The sequence below is a fragment of the Oncorhynchus mykiss genome, chromosome 11 (assembly GCF_057628025.1).
Source record: "Oncorhynchus mykiss isolate SJ-2025 chromosome 11, ASM5762802v1, whole genome shotgun sequence".
NCBI classification, from domain to species: Eukaryota; Metazoa; Chordata; class Actinopteri; order Salmoniformes; family Salmonidae; genus Oncorhynchus; species Oncorhynchus mykiss.
The window spans coordinates 33437444-33453548 of NC_143032.1; the positions used below are offsets into that span (position 1 = coordinate 33437444).

At 41.3% G+C, this 16105-nt stretch overlaps 1 protein-coding gene across 7 annotated transcripts in view; it reads right to left on the minus strand.

Moving 5' to 3' along the window:
• Positions 1-462: 462 nt before the first annotated feature.
• Positions 463-16105, minus strand: part of LOC110535590 (dnaJ homolog subfamily B member 6) — a 63419-nt gene continuing 47776 nt past the window's right edge. For 4 of the 7 annotated variants that reach the window (XM_021620674.3, XM_021620670.3, XM_090189884.1 and 1 more), the window contains exons 9-10: positions 6079-6213; positions 463-4583 (exon numbers count right to left, since the gene is read on the minus strand). In XM_021620674.3, the coding sequence (XP_021476349.3) occupies positions 4480-4583; positions 6079-6213 (239 nt within the window). In that variant the 3' untranslated portion in view covers positions 463-4479. Of the gene's footprint in view, positions 4584-6078; positions 6214-11036; positions 11684-16105 lie in introns of those variants that run through there. The other 3 variants (XR_016484447.1, XM_090189885.1, XM_021620676.3) reach the window with 3 other exon arrangements.

Consider the following 16105-nt stretch of genomic DNA (forward strand, 5'->3'; position numbering starts at 1 on the left):
GACAGAGATCTAGAGTTTCTCTGTGGAAATAGGGGAACCTTCCAGACGGACAACCATCTCTGCAGAAACTCCTCAAATACTGGTGTATTGTTACATCATACCCATGATGCAGTAATCGCTGCCAAAGGCGCTTCAGCAAAGTACTGTGTAAAGGTTCTGAATAATTATGTCAATTTGATATTTCCATTTTTTTAAAATTGTTTTTTCTTTGTCATTATGGGGTATTGTTTGTAGATTGAGTGAAAAAAATACTTAATCATAAATATTAAGGCGTAACAAAAGAATATAAAGAATAAGGCGTAACAAAAGAATATAAAGAATAAGGCGTAACAAAAGAATATAAAGAATAAGGCGTAACAAATGTAACAAAATGTGGAAAAAGTCAAGGCATCTGAATAATTTCCGAAGGCACCTCACACACATGGTTATGGGCTTTAAAAAAAAGAGGAAACCTGTACCTTGTCAGATATATATGTATATTTTATTTATTTAACTAGTCAAGCCAGTTAAGAACAAATTCTTATTTACAACAACGGCCTACCGGGGAACAATGGGTTAACTGCCTTGTTCAGTGGCAGAATGACACATTTTTACCTTGTCAGCTCGGGATTCAATCCAGCAACCTCTCAGTTACTGGCCCAACGCTCTAACTACCAGGCTACCTGCCACCCCTATAGAGTTGAAATGTATTACATGTTGAGTTTGCATCCCAATATTACATCACACCACTTGATATAGAAACACCAAACATCTGTTTAGTAATTATGAAATATATGAATAATATTCCATCCATGAGTCCACTGGGTTATTTAACTGCAGGAAAGGGCTGCTCGAATCCATTTGGCATGTGCCTCTGTATGTCACTCAGGTACTGTGTACAAATACAGTACACTATTCAATTTCACTTCATGGCGATCCAGAGGGAGCAATACAGGGGCCTCATTCATAAAACGTTTGTGCGCGCGGATTTGTGCGTATGATGAAATCCACAGCCACAAGTAATCTAGAAAGCTTGAATTTGAAATGAAAATGTGCAATTTATACAATATATTTTGCATGAACGTTTTTGATTTGTGATTGAAATATGGTACGCAGAAAATAAACGATGTGACCAGCTTCCGAGGCTGTCCTAATACAAACATTTGATACATACAGGGGGAATAAAGTGCATTTTATTCATCAAACAATTAAGCGCAAAAGGAAAGAGGAAGCTTCAGCGATGCAATATTTCCCATTCATGTTCTTTTTGAATGAATCCAATCCAAGGCAATTAAAAAACTATATTCAGTCTAACAACATGTGCATTTGTTTTGACCACAGCCCAATATTCAAGTGCCTGAAAAAAACGTTTGGAAATTATAACACCACAGAATGAAAGTCTATCACTCTAAACAATAACCCCAAAAATTGGGTTTTGAATAAAAATATTTTTGGACAAAATCACGATGCATTTACAGTACCCGTTGTTTTACTTACCAATTCAGAGCAAAGTTAATGGATCTGTTACAGAAAAATAAGTCACGATCGTCTTTTTTGAATGGGCACTACACTACACACTGGAAGATGTTCAGTCCATTTCTGGGGATGGAAGATAGGTGACAACTTCCTAGTCAGGAGGAGAAACTCCAAATAACTCAGGGAGCATCTGTGTTCAAAGGCGTACTCCAACAAATTGTTTTTACTTTTCCTCTTTTTCCTTTTTAAAAACAGTAATTTACACACACTTAAGGGCGAGGCCAGATTAGCCTGTTGATTTGTTCCATATCCATGATTTTCAATGGTTTCTCAATGGGAGTAGAACACTGACTGTCAGCGGAGATGCTGTGGAGATGCACACGGATCAGTCTCGCCCTAAGGGTAACAAAATGTCAGGAAAACTTCATGGAGTAGGATCTTGAAGGAGCTGGTCTGACAGTGCCTTCTGATGGATGTCATTGACAATAGAGTAAATTACCACCACTCCCCCCCCCCCCTCCCCACACACTTGTGCCATTTCAGAGGACACCTGTACCGCCTATTGAGATGTGGCGTTTGTTAAGTAAATCAGGCTCACCTGATTTACTTATCAAAAGTAGCATACTATATAGGTAATATGGTGCCATTTGGGATGAATTTGGTGTTTAAATGAAGGCTAAGGCTGCGGAAAAGTTGGATCAGCAGCCACCGTTAAATGAAAGGCCATGGAGGGAGACGGGCCACTGCCTCCACAGTCTTTAATTAAACCCTTAGAGACTGGAGCCTGGTTCCTAGGAACAAGGGCCAAATTACTCTGTAGGTCATGTGCATGTTTCTTAGCCCATGAATAATACAACACACTGTAGACATTCACACAGAGAATGTCGCTGTCGCCGCCTTCACAGCTCTGCCAATGACAGCCTAATCCAGAGCTGTTCTGAAGAGGTCTTTTCAATGAAGGAAGGTGTGCAGTTTCAAAAGACGGCCGCATCCCAAATGGCACCCTATCCCATATTCCCCACATCATATTCCCCAAATGCCCCTGGTCAAAAGTATTGCACTATATAGGGATCGGGTGCAATTTGGGACACAACCAAGGATTTCACTGGTTTATTCTGCTCTGTTTATGCTGCCCAATTTAGACCTTTTTTTTTCGATTGAACTTTCCCTTGAATTTGAAGCAACCTAGAATACAGCCGTTGAATTAACCTAGAAGAATAAGGTGTTGAACAAACAGGTTATTTTGAAGTCTGAATGTTTTTTTGTTCGACCAATGACTGTGGGAAAAATGTAATCAACACGTTTAAATTGCAATATTCTTGAAAAGCTAGTGATGCTTGAAATGTTTTTCCGCTTAGACCAGGTCACAAAATAACGCATACAATTCATAATTATACAACTACAGTATACATGTAGCACAATGGATACAAGGCCACGCGTCATATTGACAGCAGCATTTCAGATGCCATCAAAATGTTCACAATGAGAGAATGTATTCAATGTGAGAGAGAAGGGATTCAATATGAGAGAGAAAGGATTCAACAGTCCATTATTTCACTACCTTTGAAACATAGTGCCTTCTGTCTTTATTAAAGGATAATGTGTCATATATCCCTCAAAAACCACATAACCACCATAACCATTATCTGTTGGACATGAAGCTTTACTGGTGGATGTTTACAGAAAATGAAACAGTCCTTCCTTCTCCCCTGGCATTGGGCATGAATAAAAGCAAATTGACAATAAACTAACCAAACAAACAAAATAAATCAGATAAAATAGTTATGAAAGACATAAACATGTTCAACACTGGGACTTCCATCCGAGGTTTCCATCCCAACCAAAGCAGTGAAACGTAAAAAAACAAGTGACAAGCCTTTGCGAGAGGCTAGAAAGGGAGACGGCCACATGCAGTTATACGGGCACAATTCAGATTACAGTAGAGCGATGCCAGTGGGGGGGGGGGGGGGCTATTGTACATGAAGGGGTGAGAGACTGCCCCAATACAGCAAGTCTTCCTTTGCTATTACTGTTCTCTTTGGTGTAAGATAGCAAGAATATTTCCCTCGGCGCAGACAAAAGCTACAGTATATTCCGGTGTGTTTTCTGCATCAATCAGATGCATTTTACATCAGCAGGTGTCACAAAGTGCTTTACGCCCAAAGTGCTTTTGCAACTCCATCTTCTTCTTTCCTTTTTGCTCTTGAAGCCAAGTTCTGTGATCTCTCTGGACACTCCTCTCTCCCTGACCTCATATTGGTCTCTAAAGAGACAGTTCACCCAAACTCACGTAAATCATTTCTATAAACTCTTGTCTTTAAGGTTTCAAGTCCCACCTATACCTAAATGGCCGTCAGCGTCTCTGACATCATTACACTACTGTCGCAGGCTCTTCCAGACAATTCACGCCCATTCGATTTACTTCCACCCTTCAGATCCCTTTAAAAAATAAAAAATAAACAAACTAGAAACCTTTCGGAAAGTACATTTGATTGAATAAATTGAGCATTCCATTCAGAGGAGACCAATTATTTTCCGGGCCCACCATCTATTTGTGATGAATGCAAAATAATGAAACAGAACTGCTCCTCTCTACTGACATCTGGGGGGGGGACGATAAATAAACTGCAGAGAAACAGAGGAACTGTTGGTAGAGAAACAGATCTTGAGAGAGTCTAATGTCTTCCATAAAAGACATCTAATAAGATTTGCTGCTTGCGCTGAGCAGTTGATAGAGAAGGGGAGACCTGGCACAGTGATGGGGTGGTGGTGGTGGGCTGGCATGATCAATGTAGATGGTTAAGTAGGTTTGCAAAATTCCTGTAACTTTTTCCCAGAAATTTCATTCTCAGTCCCTCTTGATTCCAGGAATCTTGGAACTGGAATTTGAGGAAAAACCTGGGAATTTTGGGAAAGTTTCCTGATTTTAGTATCCCTACGGCTGAGTCGTGTTAATGTCACATCTACTGATGCTCTTCCCCTCCGGGTGACACGTACAGGGAAGGGCAGTCAAAAGGCGGTGCTTTAGAACAAGGCACCAATTCGAGTAGCCAATCGAGGTGTTCTCTTCTTTTTGAGCTCCGCCTCCTGTCTCCAAGGATATTTCTTCCTCTTAGTGTCCATGTGTCCTACGGAAAAATGGTTGTCAAATGACAGGGAGGGCAAACGACAATATTCTATTGGGTAATAATCTACAGAAAAGTGCATGCTACTTACCTCAGCGGAATGTATATCCACACTTCTAGATTTTTTTCCTCAAACCTTAATTATTGGCATTATAACTCATCAGGCAAAGCTTAAACAATGCCCTAGTAAAATTACAAACTCTGCTTATCTTAAAAACGGTGAATTTGCTCAAATCCACCCTCAGTCCACCCCCAACAACAATGGAGGCCTCATTACAACCCCTGTGTGTCAGTGTGTGTGTGAGATAATTGCAGGGCTTTTGTGTTTGACCCCGTGATCCCTGGAGGGAAAACAGAGGATGACCTTTGACCCGGAGTCATTACACTGCAGAACAACAGAGCCCTCTAATGAACTCATTCCCCTCAATGTTGAACTCAACCAGTCAAACATTGCTGCCTTTGTCACTGGCCCTTTGTTTAGCCACTCGCTACAACAGCAACCAATTAGCCGGCCTTATTAAGGTGTTAGCTCGTCTTTAAACAAAGCTTAGCGGCCGTTGATGAATCCATACGAAACAAACACCCCCGTACGTGTAGTCTACAGTCGACAACTTGAGAGACTGCTGTTCTAAATTTATCCACAACATAAAAGTTTGAATTAAATATAAATATTTGTCCCTTTCAGTCTCAGCAGAATCCGTAGTTATTACAAATCTCTTGAAAATGTCTTATTCAAATTTCAAATGCTGTGGTGTAAAGTACTTCAGTAAAAATACTTTAAAGTACTACTTAAGTACTTTTTGGAGGTACAGTATCTGTACTATTTATATTTTTGACAACTTTGACTTCGACTTCATTACATTCTTAATGAAAATAATGTACATACTTGTTACTCTATACATTTTCCCTGACACCCAGAGTACTTATTAGATTTTGAATGCTTAGCAGGAAAGGAAAATGGTCCAATTCACAAACTTCTCAAGAGAACATCCCTGGTCATCCCTACTGCCTCTGATCTGGTGGACTCACTCGTGTAAGTGTGCTATCCGTAAATAAAAAAAACAAGAAAATGGGGCCATCTGGTTTGCTTCATAAATAATAAAAAATGATTTGTACTTACTTTGATACGCATATTTAAAAACAAATACTTTTAGACTTTTACTCAAGTAGTATTTCACTGAGTGTCTTTCACTTGAGTCATTTTCTATTAAGGTATCTTAACTTTTATTCAAGTATGACAGTTGGGTACTTTTTCCACCACTGTTCAAATGTACTTTATAAGCCGTTTGTGCATCAGCAGTTATAACAAAGTGCTTTACAGTCTACTCTAGAACACCTGTCCTTAGACAGCTCACAGCTCACAGACACCAATGACACTTTATGTAGGCAAATTTGCATCAAAATATTTCACAACCGGCCTGTTCCTGGGTCTCTCTATGCGGCCTCCACACAGCAGACGTTTTCTCCCCAGGAGAGAACACTAGGTTGGGGGACACACCTCTGGCGAGTCCCAGGCTCTGTAGCCCGCACTCCTCGTCTTCCTCCAGGGGGCTCTGTGAGGTGTTCCTCAGGTAGCTTTGGTGGGAGTGGGGACCAGGGAAAGCGGTCTGTCGCCAGTCCTCATCTTCCAGACCTGTGGGGGTAGTCAGTTTAGTTAAAGGACGTTACTCTGCTTACTTAGTGAGTACCACTTTCTCCTGATTCGACTCACACCGAGGCTCCAACCCAGGACTTCTGTCTTACAAGCACACGTAACCTCCTTTCCTTTCGCGTCTAAGGAGCCGGTGGCACCGAAAGTTAACTATTCGGTGCGCAAGTGTCAACACTTCAGACTGAGGATGAAGTTTCACACATCCCCATGTGCTACACAAACAGAACACACATCTGGAAACCTAAAACTAGCTTTACTTTGCAGAGATAGGGGAATGACAGTCCCAGCTCTGACTCCGAGTTTTTTCCCCATGAAGGGCAACATGATTCTCCGGGAGAATCAGACCAGAAAAGGCCCCCCATGGAGAAGTGGATGAATCTGAGCTGTCCAATCCATTTTATACCTTTGAATTATGATTGTGGGGAGGGAGCATCTCCTTTATGTCGCAAAATGAAGCCTGAGTGTTGACCAGTATTAATCACACAGCACAATTATAGGCATCATCTTTTGTGCTCGTTGAATAGGGACTGGTCAGAATAGAGATGTTTAAGTACCATTTTGACATCCTTGACACAAAGAACACAATCAAAGTGAGAACAAGAAAGCTCCTCTCATGACATGTCGTCTACAGAGGACATAAGTGTGAGTCGAACCTCTGTAGCTGTGCCAGAAAAACAAAGAGGATAAAACGCAAATATCTTCAAACATCCCCTCTGGCCGCAGCAAGCCTTTCACACCGCAACCATAGACTTCATTCATATTTCATGTGGGTTTGTTTTATTGTGATTAGTCATGTAAATAAAAATGCATTTTCCCTTGGTAATTTACATTTATATTGAATTAGTGGCAGCGTATATGGGAAGAGGGGAGACTTATTATGCATTGAGATTATACGGGCTGATTTTGTCGCCATTGTGTTTTGTAATTACAGGGGGTGGGGGGTAGGGGGGGGGGGTGGCTAGAGAATAAAGGAGCCAGATGCTCTCTCGTGCCGAACCGGTTTTCCTTCCGCAAGAGATCTGTACCAGCTTTCAAACCCTCTCCATCACCCTTCCATCATGTCCAACAGTCAAGCCTTTAACAAATCACGTGTCATTAGAGTGACACATCAAACCAGTGGATGTGCTTCGGGGCGACGCGGTGACACACTGCCCAACTTGCTTGGAATAAGAGCAGGCCAGAGTCCTGCACTGGATATAAACTGCATTGGAAAAAAAAAACTGTCTTGGAGGACCTCTCTCTCTCTCACTAATTATTCAATCTAAGTAGTTGTTGAAGCGCCATTTCCATAGTTATTCAGCTTCAAATCGTATCCCATTTTCGGACATGGCAGAAAGAAAAAAGCCAGTCCTCACTCAGGCTGTAATAAGCCTCGTCTGAGACAAACGAAGCAGCACGGTGAGACTGTCTTTCTCTCAAATGGCACCCTATTCCCTGTATCGTGCATTACTTTTGACCAAGCCCTAATCAGAAGTAGTGCACTACCTAGGGAATAGGGTTACATTTGAGATGCAGTTTTCAACTGGATGAATAGACTTCTTATTACCATGAAGTCAGCAATTGAGACCCTGGCAAATTTGCGGTCTATGTCGCGATTGGCCAGCCGGCGCAATAGTCTTTTAAATGCTGCCAAACAAATCAGATGCCAAAAGTCCACTTCCCAAATGGAGGATTGACACCACAGAGTGATAATCCCCCTGGGTGGAATAACAAACACAACTGGTGGTTTACAGGCCTTCCCCTGGCTCCTTCCAGCTTTGAAAGACCACTAATCCAAGTGATTATTCCCTTTTGCAGACTGCCTGAAGATCTAATCAGTTTTGCGTTGGAGAAATGGAGCGTAATTGCATGTTACCTTGTGAGAATCCAAGGCTGTGCAGCACATTGTCAACATGTCCCTGTTCTGTGGATCAACATTTGATTGTATTATGGAGGTGGTTACCTCGGCGATAAGACTCCCGCCCCAAAGAGCAGTGTATTCCATTATCATTTAATGATTTTCAGCAAAGCAATATCAAAGAACAATGACGACAATGAGCTCTTATAATAATTATAAAGGCTGCCTTTTATTTCTGAGATCAAAGACTTAATTGGTACTACAGAACAGACGTAACCCGCTTCCCCATGCATACATTTAGAGCTATTGTCTGAAGGGTGCCTGTCATTTGTTTTGTTTCAGTCCTGTGTGTACAGGTCTATTTATAGGCTGTTTGACTGACAACAACACCTGACACACACACAGCACATGCGCACACACACACACCGTGCGCGCACACACACACACACCGTGCGCACACACACACAAACTCCTGCAAAAACAGAAATAAACCAGTCATTGCTATTCTCAGAGAGAAACACAATTTAAACCAGTCTCATGTGCTGTCTAGAGCTGTTGCAGTGACCGTATTACCGCCACACTGGCAGTCATGAGTCATGACCGCAGGAAAATTCCACATGACCGTTGAGTCACGGTATTCTCCTCTCATGCACTCTGGTTATGTGTTGCTAGTACCCAACTCGGTGACGATCATCAGGTCCTAATGGCCTGGTACTCAGCTCTCTGTTGTCCCTCTAACCACTCTGACATCAATTCAAATGTAATCGAAAAACCAGATCAGAAAACCTGTCATCAAAACAGCATTTTGCTTTAAAAACTCACCTCACTGTGATTGATCAATTTGCAGGAAAAAGTTTAACAGGTTGAAACGGAGTGGAACATGATCATCGTGGATGTTGCTTCAAAAGCCTAACAACGAAAATGGACAGCGCTCTCTAAGGGGAGGATTCAGTCAAAACATCCATACACATATTAGAGCTTTATGCAAAGCATACGCCGATACAGTTGAAGTTGGACGTTTACATACACCTTAGCCAAATACATTTCAACTCAGTTTTTCACAATTCCTGACATTTAATCCTAGTAAAAATTCCCTGTCTTAGGTCAGTTAGAATCACCACTTTACTTTAAGAATGTGAAATGTCAGAATAATAGAAGAATGATTTATTTCAGCTTTTATTTCTTTCATCACATTCGCAGTGGGTAAGAAGTATACATACACTCAATTCGTATTTGGTAGCACTGCCTTTAAATTGTTTAACTTTGGTCAAACATTTCGGGTATCCTTCCACAAGCTTCACCACAATAAGTTGGGTGAATTATGGCCCATTCCTCCTGACAGAGCTGGTGTAACTGAGTCAGGTTTGTCGGCCTCCTTGTTCACACACCCTTTTTCAGTAATGCCCACAAATGTTCTATGGGATTGAGGTCAGGGCTTTGTGATGGCCACTCCAATACCTTGACTTTGTTGTCCTTAAGCCATTTTGCCACAACTTTGGAAGTATGGTTGGAGTCATTGTCCATTTGCGACCAAGCTTTTAACGTCCTGACTGATGTCTTGAGATGTTGCTTCAATATATCCACATCATTTTCCTACCTCATGAAGCCATCTATTTTGTGAAGTGCACCAGCCCCTCCTGCAGCAAAGCACCCCCACTACATGATGCTGCAACCCTCGTGCTTCACGGTTGGGATGGTGTTCTTCGGCTTGCAAGCCTCCCCCTTTTTCCTCTAAACATAATGATTGTCATTATGGCCAAACGGTTCTATTTTTGTTTCATCAGACCAGAGGACATTTCTCCAAAAAGTGTGATATTTGTCCCCATGTGCAGTTGCAAACCATAGTCTGGCTTTTTCATGGCAGGTTTTGGAGTAGTCACTTCTTCCTTGCTGAGCAGCCTTTCAGGTTATGTCGATATAGGACTTGTTTTAATGTTGATATTGATACTTTTGTACCTGTTTCCTCCAGCATCTTCACAAGGTCCTTTGCTGATGTTCTGGGATTGATTTGCACTTTTCGCACCAAAGTACGTTCATCTCTAGGAGACGGAACGCGTCTCCTTCCTGAGCGGTATGACAGCTGTGTGGTCCCATGGTGTTTATACTTGTGTACTATTGTTTGTACAGATGACCATGGTACCGTCAGGCGTTTGGAAATTGCTCCCAAGGATGAACCAGACTTTTTTGGGGGGTCTTCGCTGATTTCTTTTGATTTTCCCATGATGTCAAGCAAAGAGGCACTGAGTTTGAAGGTAGGCCTTGAAATACATCCACAGGTACACCTCCAATTGACTCAAATGATGTCAATTAGCCTATCAGAAGCTTCTAAAGCCATGACATCATTTGATGGAATTTTCTAAGCTGTTTAACCTGTTGCATTTGGAGCTCTGCAATTCAGCGGATGTTGACGAAAATGATCCCGCTAACGGGATGGGTGTGCCAAGAGGTTAAAGGCACAGTCAATTTAGTGAACTTCTGACCCACTGGAATTGTGGTACAGTGAATTATAAATTAAATAATCTGTCTGTAAACAATTGTTGGAAAAATGACTTGTGTCATGCACAATGTACATGCCCTAACAGACTTGCCAAAACTATAGTTTGTTAACAATAAATTTGTGGAGTGGTTGAAAAACTAGTTTAAATGACTCCAACCTAAGTGTACGTAAACTTCCGACTGCAACTGTATATGAGACAAAACATTTTTTTTTTAATTTAAAAATGGATTAAAATAATGATTGTGTACAATAAACAGTCTACCGCATATTATGCACGGCAGAAAACCAAAAAAACACTTTAGATGTCTTTGGTACATAATTGGTCTAGCTCTAGCCTATACTCTAACATTAAACCAATTCTAGTAATCACCTTTGAGTGTGGACTGTATTATTGTATGTACACTAGATGGACTTTATGCTAGACTCCAAATGTTCTATCCACGAGTCTGGGAGAGAACGTGTAGGCCTAGAGAATGCTGTTGGTTTATTGATTGTGCAGGGCGGCTTACAGAGTTAACATACAATTAAATGACACTTGTATTTGATTTTGTATAGTCTGGTAATAGTGCATTTTTTGTCGTTCATCATGAATAGGCTGACACAGCTTTAGCTACAAAATATCACACGCACACACGTGTAAACAAACCACTCACTGCTATTCTCAGAGAGAAACACAATTGAAATCTCATGTGCGTTTGCCAAACCTTACGTAGGCCTGGATTTGATTTCATTTGACTGCTCAGGAGAAGTCTACACACCGTTGTTTGGGCTTCAACCTCCGACCCCCATCAACGTAATCGACTTTTATCAATGCAAAAGTCTGCACCCCCCCCCCCCACACACACAGATAGTGACTAGGTCGCAAATGGTACCCTATTCCCTGTATAATAGTACACCCTATAGGGAATAGGATGCCATTTGCGACGTGGGCAATGGCTCTGCCCTTGTTTAAACAGGGTTAGGCAACAGCTGGGTTATTGCCAGTGTTCGCTTCCATCTCCTCAATCTTTCATAAAGCAGCCGGCAGCCATGGGGTTGATGATTGGCGGGGACAGTCGGGGCGGAATGCAATTCAAACAGGATGCCTCCTACTGCAACCAGGAAGCCATTTTGTGTCTCTGGGACAGGAAATCAAAACATGATCTGTCATTAGTGATGGATGAGCATGAGATCCACCTGAGCGCTCAAAATCATCCAACCTTTCAGTTTTCAATCATAAAAGCTTACTGGTGTTCATTTTTCACATTTTTAGCTTTGAGGAAGTTAACAGCATGACCAACTGCAAGACCAATAGAATCCTCCTGGGCTCAAGGAGGTGCTGGCAACTTGCCCATAAAGTGGCTTGTGGGTTGAGACATGGATAGTAGTATTATGTCATCACCCATTCCACCTAGTTATGGTATTTAAACCAGTAAGGCTAGTCACCACAAAGCGAGACTCATGCAGAGAGTAGCACACTATATAGGAAATTGAGTGGAATTTGACACGCGCCCTAGAATCTACCTTAATAATGCATACACACCCTTAAGATGAAGAAATAATATATACTGCCATGTCAGACATTTTGGGTTACAGTGTGTAGTTCAGTGTGATTTTGACTTTGGTCCAGGGTATTTAAAAAGCACAAAAAAAAAATAGCCTACCTGTTACTAAGCTGGAATACATTTTTACCTTACGTTAACCAAATACAAGTTGTTTGCTGCAGTAAAGTAATACATGTATAAAAGAAAAAAACAGTTGACCTGGAGAAGGTAGAAAAGAACAGAGTGATGTCATCATCTACTGTTAATGTAGAAACAGTGCCACCTGGTGCCAGACACATTCTACAACACAGCGAGAGAGGAAGGTTTGGTCTACACTCAGTCTTCAGGCTTGCCTTTAGGCCTTTCAACATTTGTTGTATACAACATACATAATTCATTTGTAATAAATGCATTTTCAATTATTAAGAATATAAGGGGGAAAAAACACTGATCTATTGAGTTTAACAAAGATATGCAATGGCAGATTTCAGTCAGCAGGAGGAGCCATTGCACCATGGAAAAATACTTCTTACTCACTTGAGAAAATCTCTGAATTCAAGCCCTACATTAATTATGATTACGTTTTCATACCAAAGCTGTAATTTGCCCCTGGCTCAAGCAGTTATTAAAATGCAAAAATACTAAATTCAAGCTGCTTTTCTGACATTAAATATATCATTTTTCCCACTGAGGGAAAATGTGTAATAGCCTAACTCAATTGAATGACAGGCCTTATCAGTAATTGTTAGCGTTTTAAGCAACAGTGATGTGATAATTCCGGTACTGAGCCTGGGGCCTGACTCTATGCACACCGGCAGCTCTACCACAGTGGAGGGTTTGCTAATCTCCTCCACTCATCAACACACACACACACACACACACACACACACACACACACACAGGTCACCCAGCCAACTGCACTACTTGCAAATGCTCAGCCACCGCTTCAATCAACCTCCAGGTGAGAAGGAAAAAAAAGTCTAGAGCTGCAGAGTGTGGGAGAAATGGCTGCCACAGCTGAGGGAAAGACAAAATGTAGCTACAGTGCCAGTAAGCCAATGTCGTAAAATGCAAGGTTGTATTCACTAGGCACCAAATGCAAGAAAACTGACAAACGAAGCGACTACCTGAGCTTGTCCAATAAGAAACGCTTCTGTTACAAAACGTTTCACAACAATGTGCAAAAATACCACAGAAAATGTTAGATAAGGAGCCTGTGTATTATTTCTTCATTTTAGAAAAATTTCCTTTGGGGATAAGGGTTCTTACACAAAACAAACCGGGCGGGAAACTGCTCTGAGGGACCTGTTCTTTCTGCTTTCTTGTTGCTAAACAGTGACAGCTTTCGCCGATCATGTAACTACTCTCAAAAAAATGCACCCGAAGCTTGTGTAAATCAACTAACCTCCTTTTGGAGCGGCAGGGTAATCTAGTGGTTAGAGCGTTGGCCTAGTAACTTAAAGGTTGCAAGATTGAATCCCCGAGCTGACAAGGTAAAAATCTGTCGTTCTGCCCCCGAACAAACACGCACTTCACCTTCTGCCGCAGGCCAGGGCATAATAAACAGCTGTAACCCCTTCTGCTCACTGCTGCTAGTCTACCACCATCTGTGCCACCAGTTTCAGACAGTGGCACGGATGCACGGCATCTGAAGATAACACATCAGCCCAGTGCTGAGAGGGACAATACATCACAAATGGCACCCTATTCCTTATTTAGTGCACTACTTTGACCAGGGCCTGTAAGGCTCTGTTCAAACATAGAAGTAAAACTATTTAACTAGTGCACTACAATTAACTGCCAAAATAAAGGAAACACAAAGTGTCTTAATATAGGGCATTGGGCCGCCATGAGCCAAAGTAGCTTCAATGCACCTTGGCATGGGATGTTAATTGGTTAATTAACTCAGGAACTAAAACTGTGTGGACGCACCTGCTCTCAATACACTGTACTTTGTATTCCTCATTTACTCAAGTATTTCCATTATTTTGTCTGTTACCTGTATGCAGGTTTCAGGGTACCGTTTGAGGAGCAGACCCATCTCCAATATAAGGTATTGTGTTGAACATCAAAACAGTGTTGATTTGATTTTAAACCTAGCTCCCCAGACAACACACTGGCAACATCTTATAAAACAGCTTACACATTACTAGGTGAAAGACAAAAACAGACATCGTTCTGCATCCCAAATGGCACCCGATTCCCTCTTTAGTGCACTTTATAGGGAATGGGGTGCCATTTGGGACACAAACAATGTTCTGTGAAGGCTGGGGAAACTGAGGTGAGCATGTGTATGACTCCCATTCTCTAAGCAAACGCATCATCAACACAGGAGAAGACAGGAAGGGCAAGTGAGGTCTTCAAAAACACGGGACACAGCTTAATGGATTCAAGATGGGTGTGTGTGTGAGAATACATACCTGTTGTTGAGATTAACTCCATTCTTGATTAAAGGCAACTAACACTGCCATACTTGTATCTTACGTTGAAGCTAGCTAATAATTCCATATTGCAAATCATGATAGTCCATGATGAGACAGCTATCACTGAATGAATGACACAATGGACCACTGTAAGAATGCAGGTGTAATCGAATAGCATAGCAGTAAAACTATTTTATTAGTTGGTTAAAATGAACACTTGGGAGTATGATGTGATTAGTGTGTGAGTTTCATTGAAAAGCAGCAAGTGTGGTTTCCTTTTTCTCTGTGTGTTGGTGTGAAGCAGGTGACATCAAGCAAGTACACACAGTTTGTGGAAGTGGGTGTTGGGGCGGCTGTGAAAGTGTCACTCAAGCCAAACAGAATCATCACAGACTCATTGTGACTGCAACAGACCTTTAAAAAATGGTCAAGCTTAATAATTATTTTGTTTTTACCCAAAATCCCCTGTATTTGGTCCATATACACTACCGGTCAAAGGTTTTTGAACACCTACTCATTCAAGAGCATTCTTTATTTATACTATTTTCTACATTGTAGAATAATAGTGAAGTCATCAAAACTATGAAATAACACATATGGAATCATGTAGTAACCAAAAAAGTGTTAACGTCTTGGTGACGGGGCAGTATTTTCACGTCCGGATGATGCATGCCCAAATTCAACTGCCTGCTACTCATCCCCAGAAGATATGATATGCATATTATTAGTAGATGTGGATAGCAAACACTCTGAAGTTTCTAAAACTGTTTGAATCATGTCTGTGAGTATAACAGAACTTATTTTAGCAGGCAAGGACAAACCATTCAGATGTTTTATTTTTTTATGTCACTCTTTTCAATGAGTTTTCATTGGGAATCCAGATTTCTAGGGGACCTTCTTGCAGTTCCTACTGCTTCCACTGGATGTCACCAGTCCTTAAAAATTGGTTGAGGTTTTTGGGACATATTGGAGTGCCAACAAAAGAAACTCGTCAATGGTAAGGTATGAATTATATTTGTATTTCTGCGTTTTGTGTCGCGACTGCAGGGTTGAAATATGCTTTTCTCTCTTTGTTTACGGAGGTGCTATCCTCAGATAATAGCATCGTTTGCTTTCGCCGAAAAGCCTTTTTGAAATCTGACATGTTGGCTGGATTCACAACAAGTGTAGCTTTAATTTGCCATCTTGCATGTGTGATTTAATGAAAGTTTATTTGAATTTATTTGAATTTGGCTCTCTGCATTTTCCCTGGCTTTTGGCCAGGTGGGACGCTAGAGTCCCACATATCCCAGAGGGGTTAAACAAATATATTTTGTATTTGAGATTCTTCAAATAGCCACACTATTCTTCTTCTTGGTAAAATAGCCCTTACAGAGCCTGGAAGTGTGTTGGGTCATTGCCCTGGTCATTGACAGTCCCACAACACAGCTGATTGGCTCAAACGGATTAAGAAGGAAAGAAATTCCACAAATTAACTTTTAAGAAGGCACACCTGTTAATTGCAATGCATTCCAGGTGACTTCCTCATGAAGCTGGTTGAGAGAAAGCCAAGAATGTGCAAAGCTGTCATCAAGGCAAAGGGTGGATATTTGAA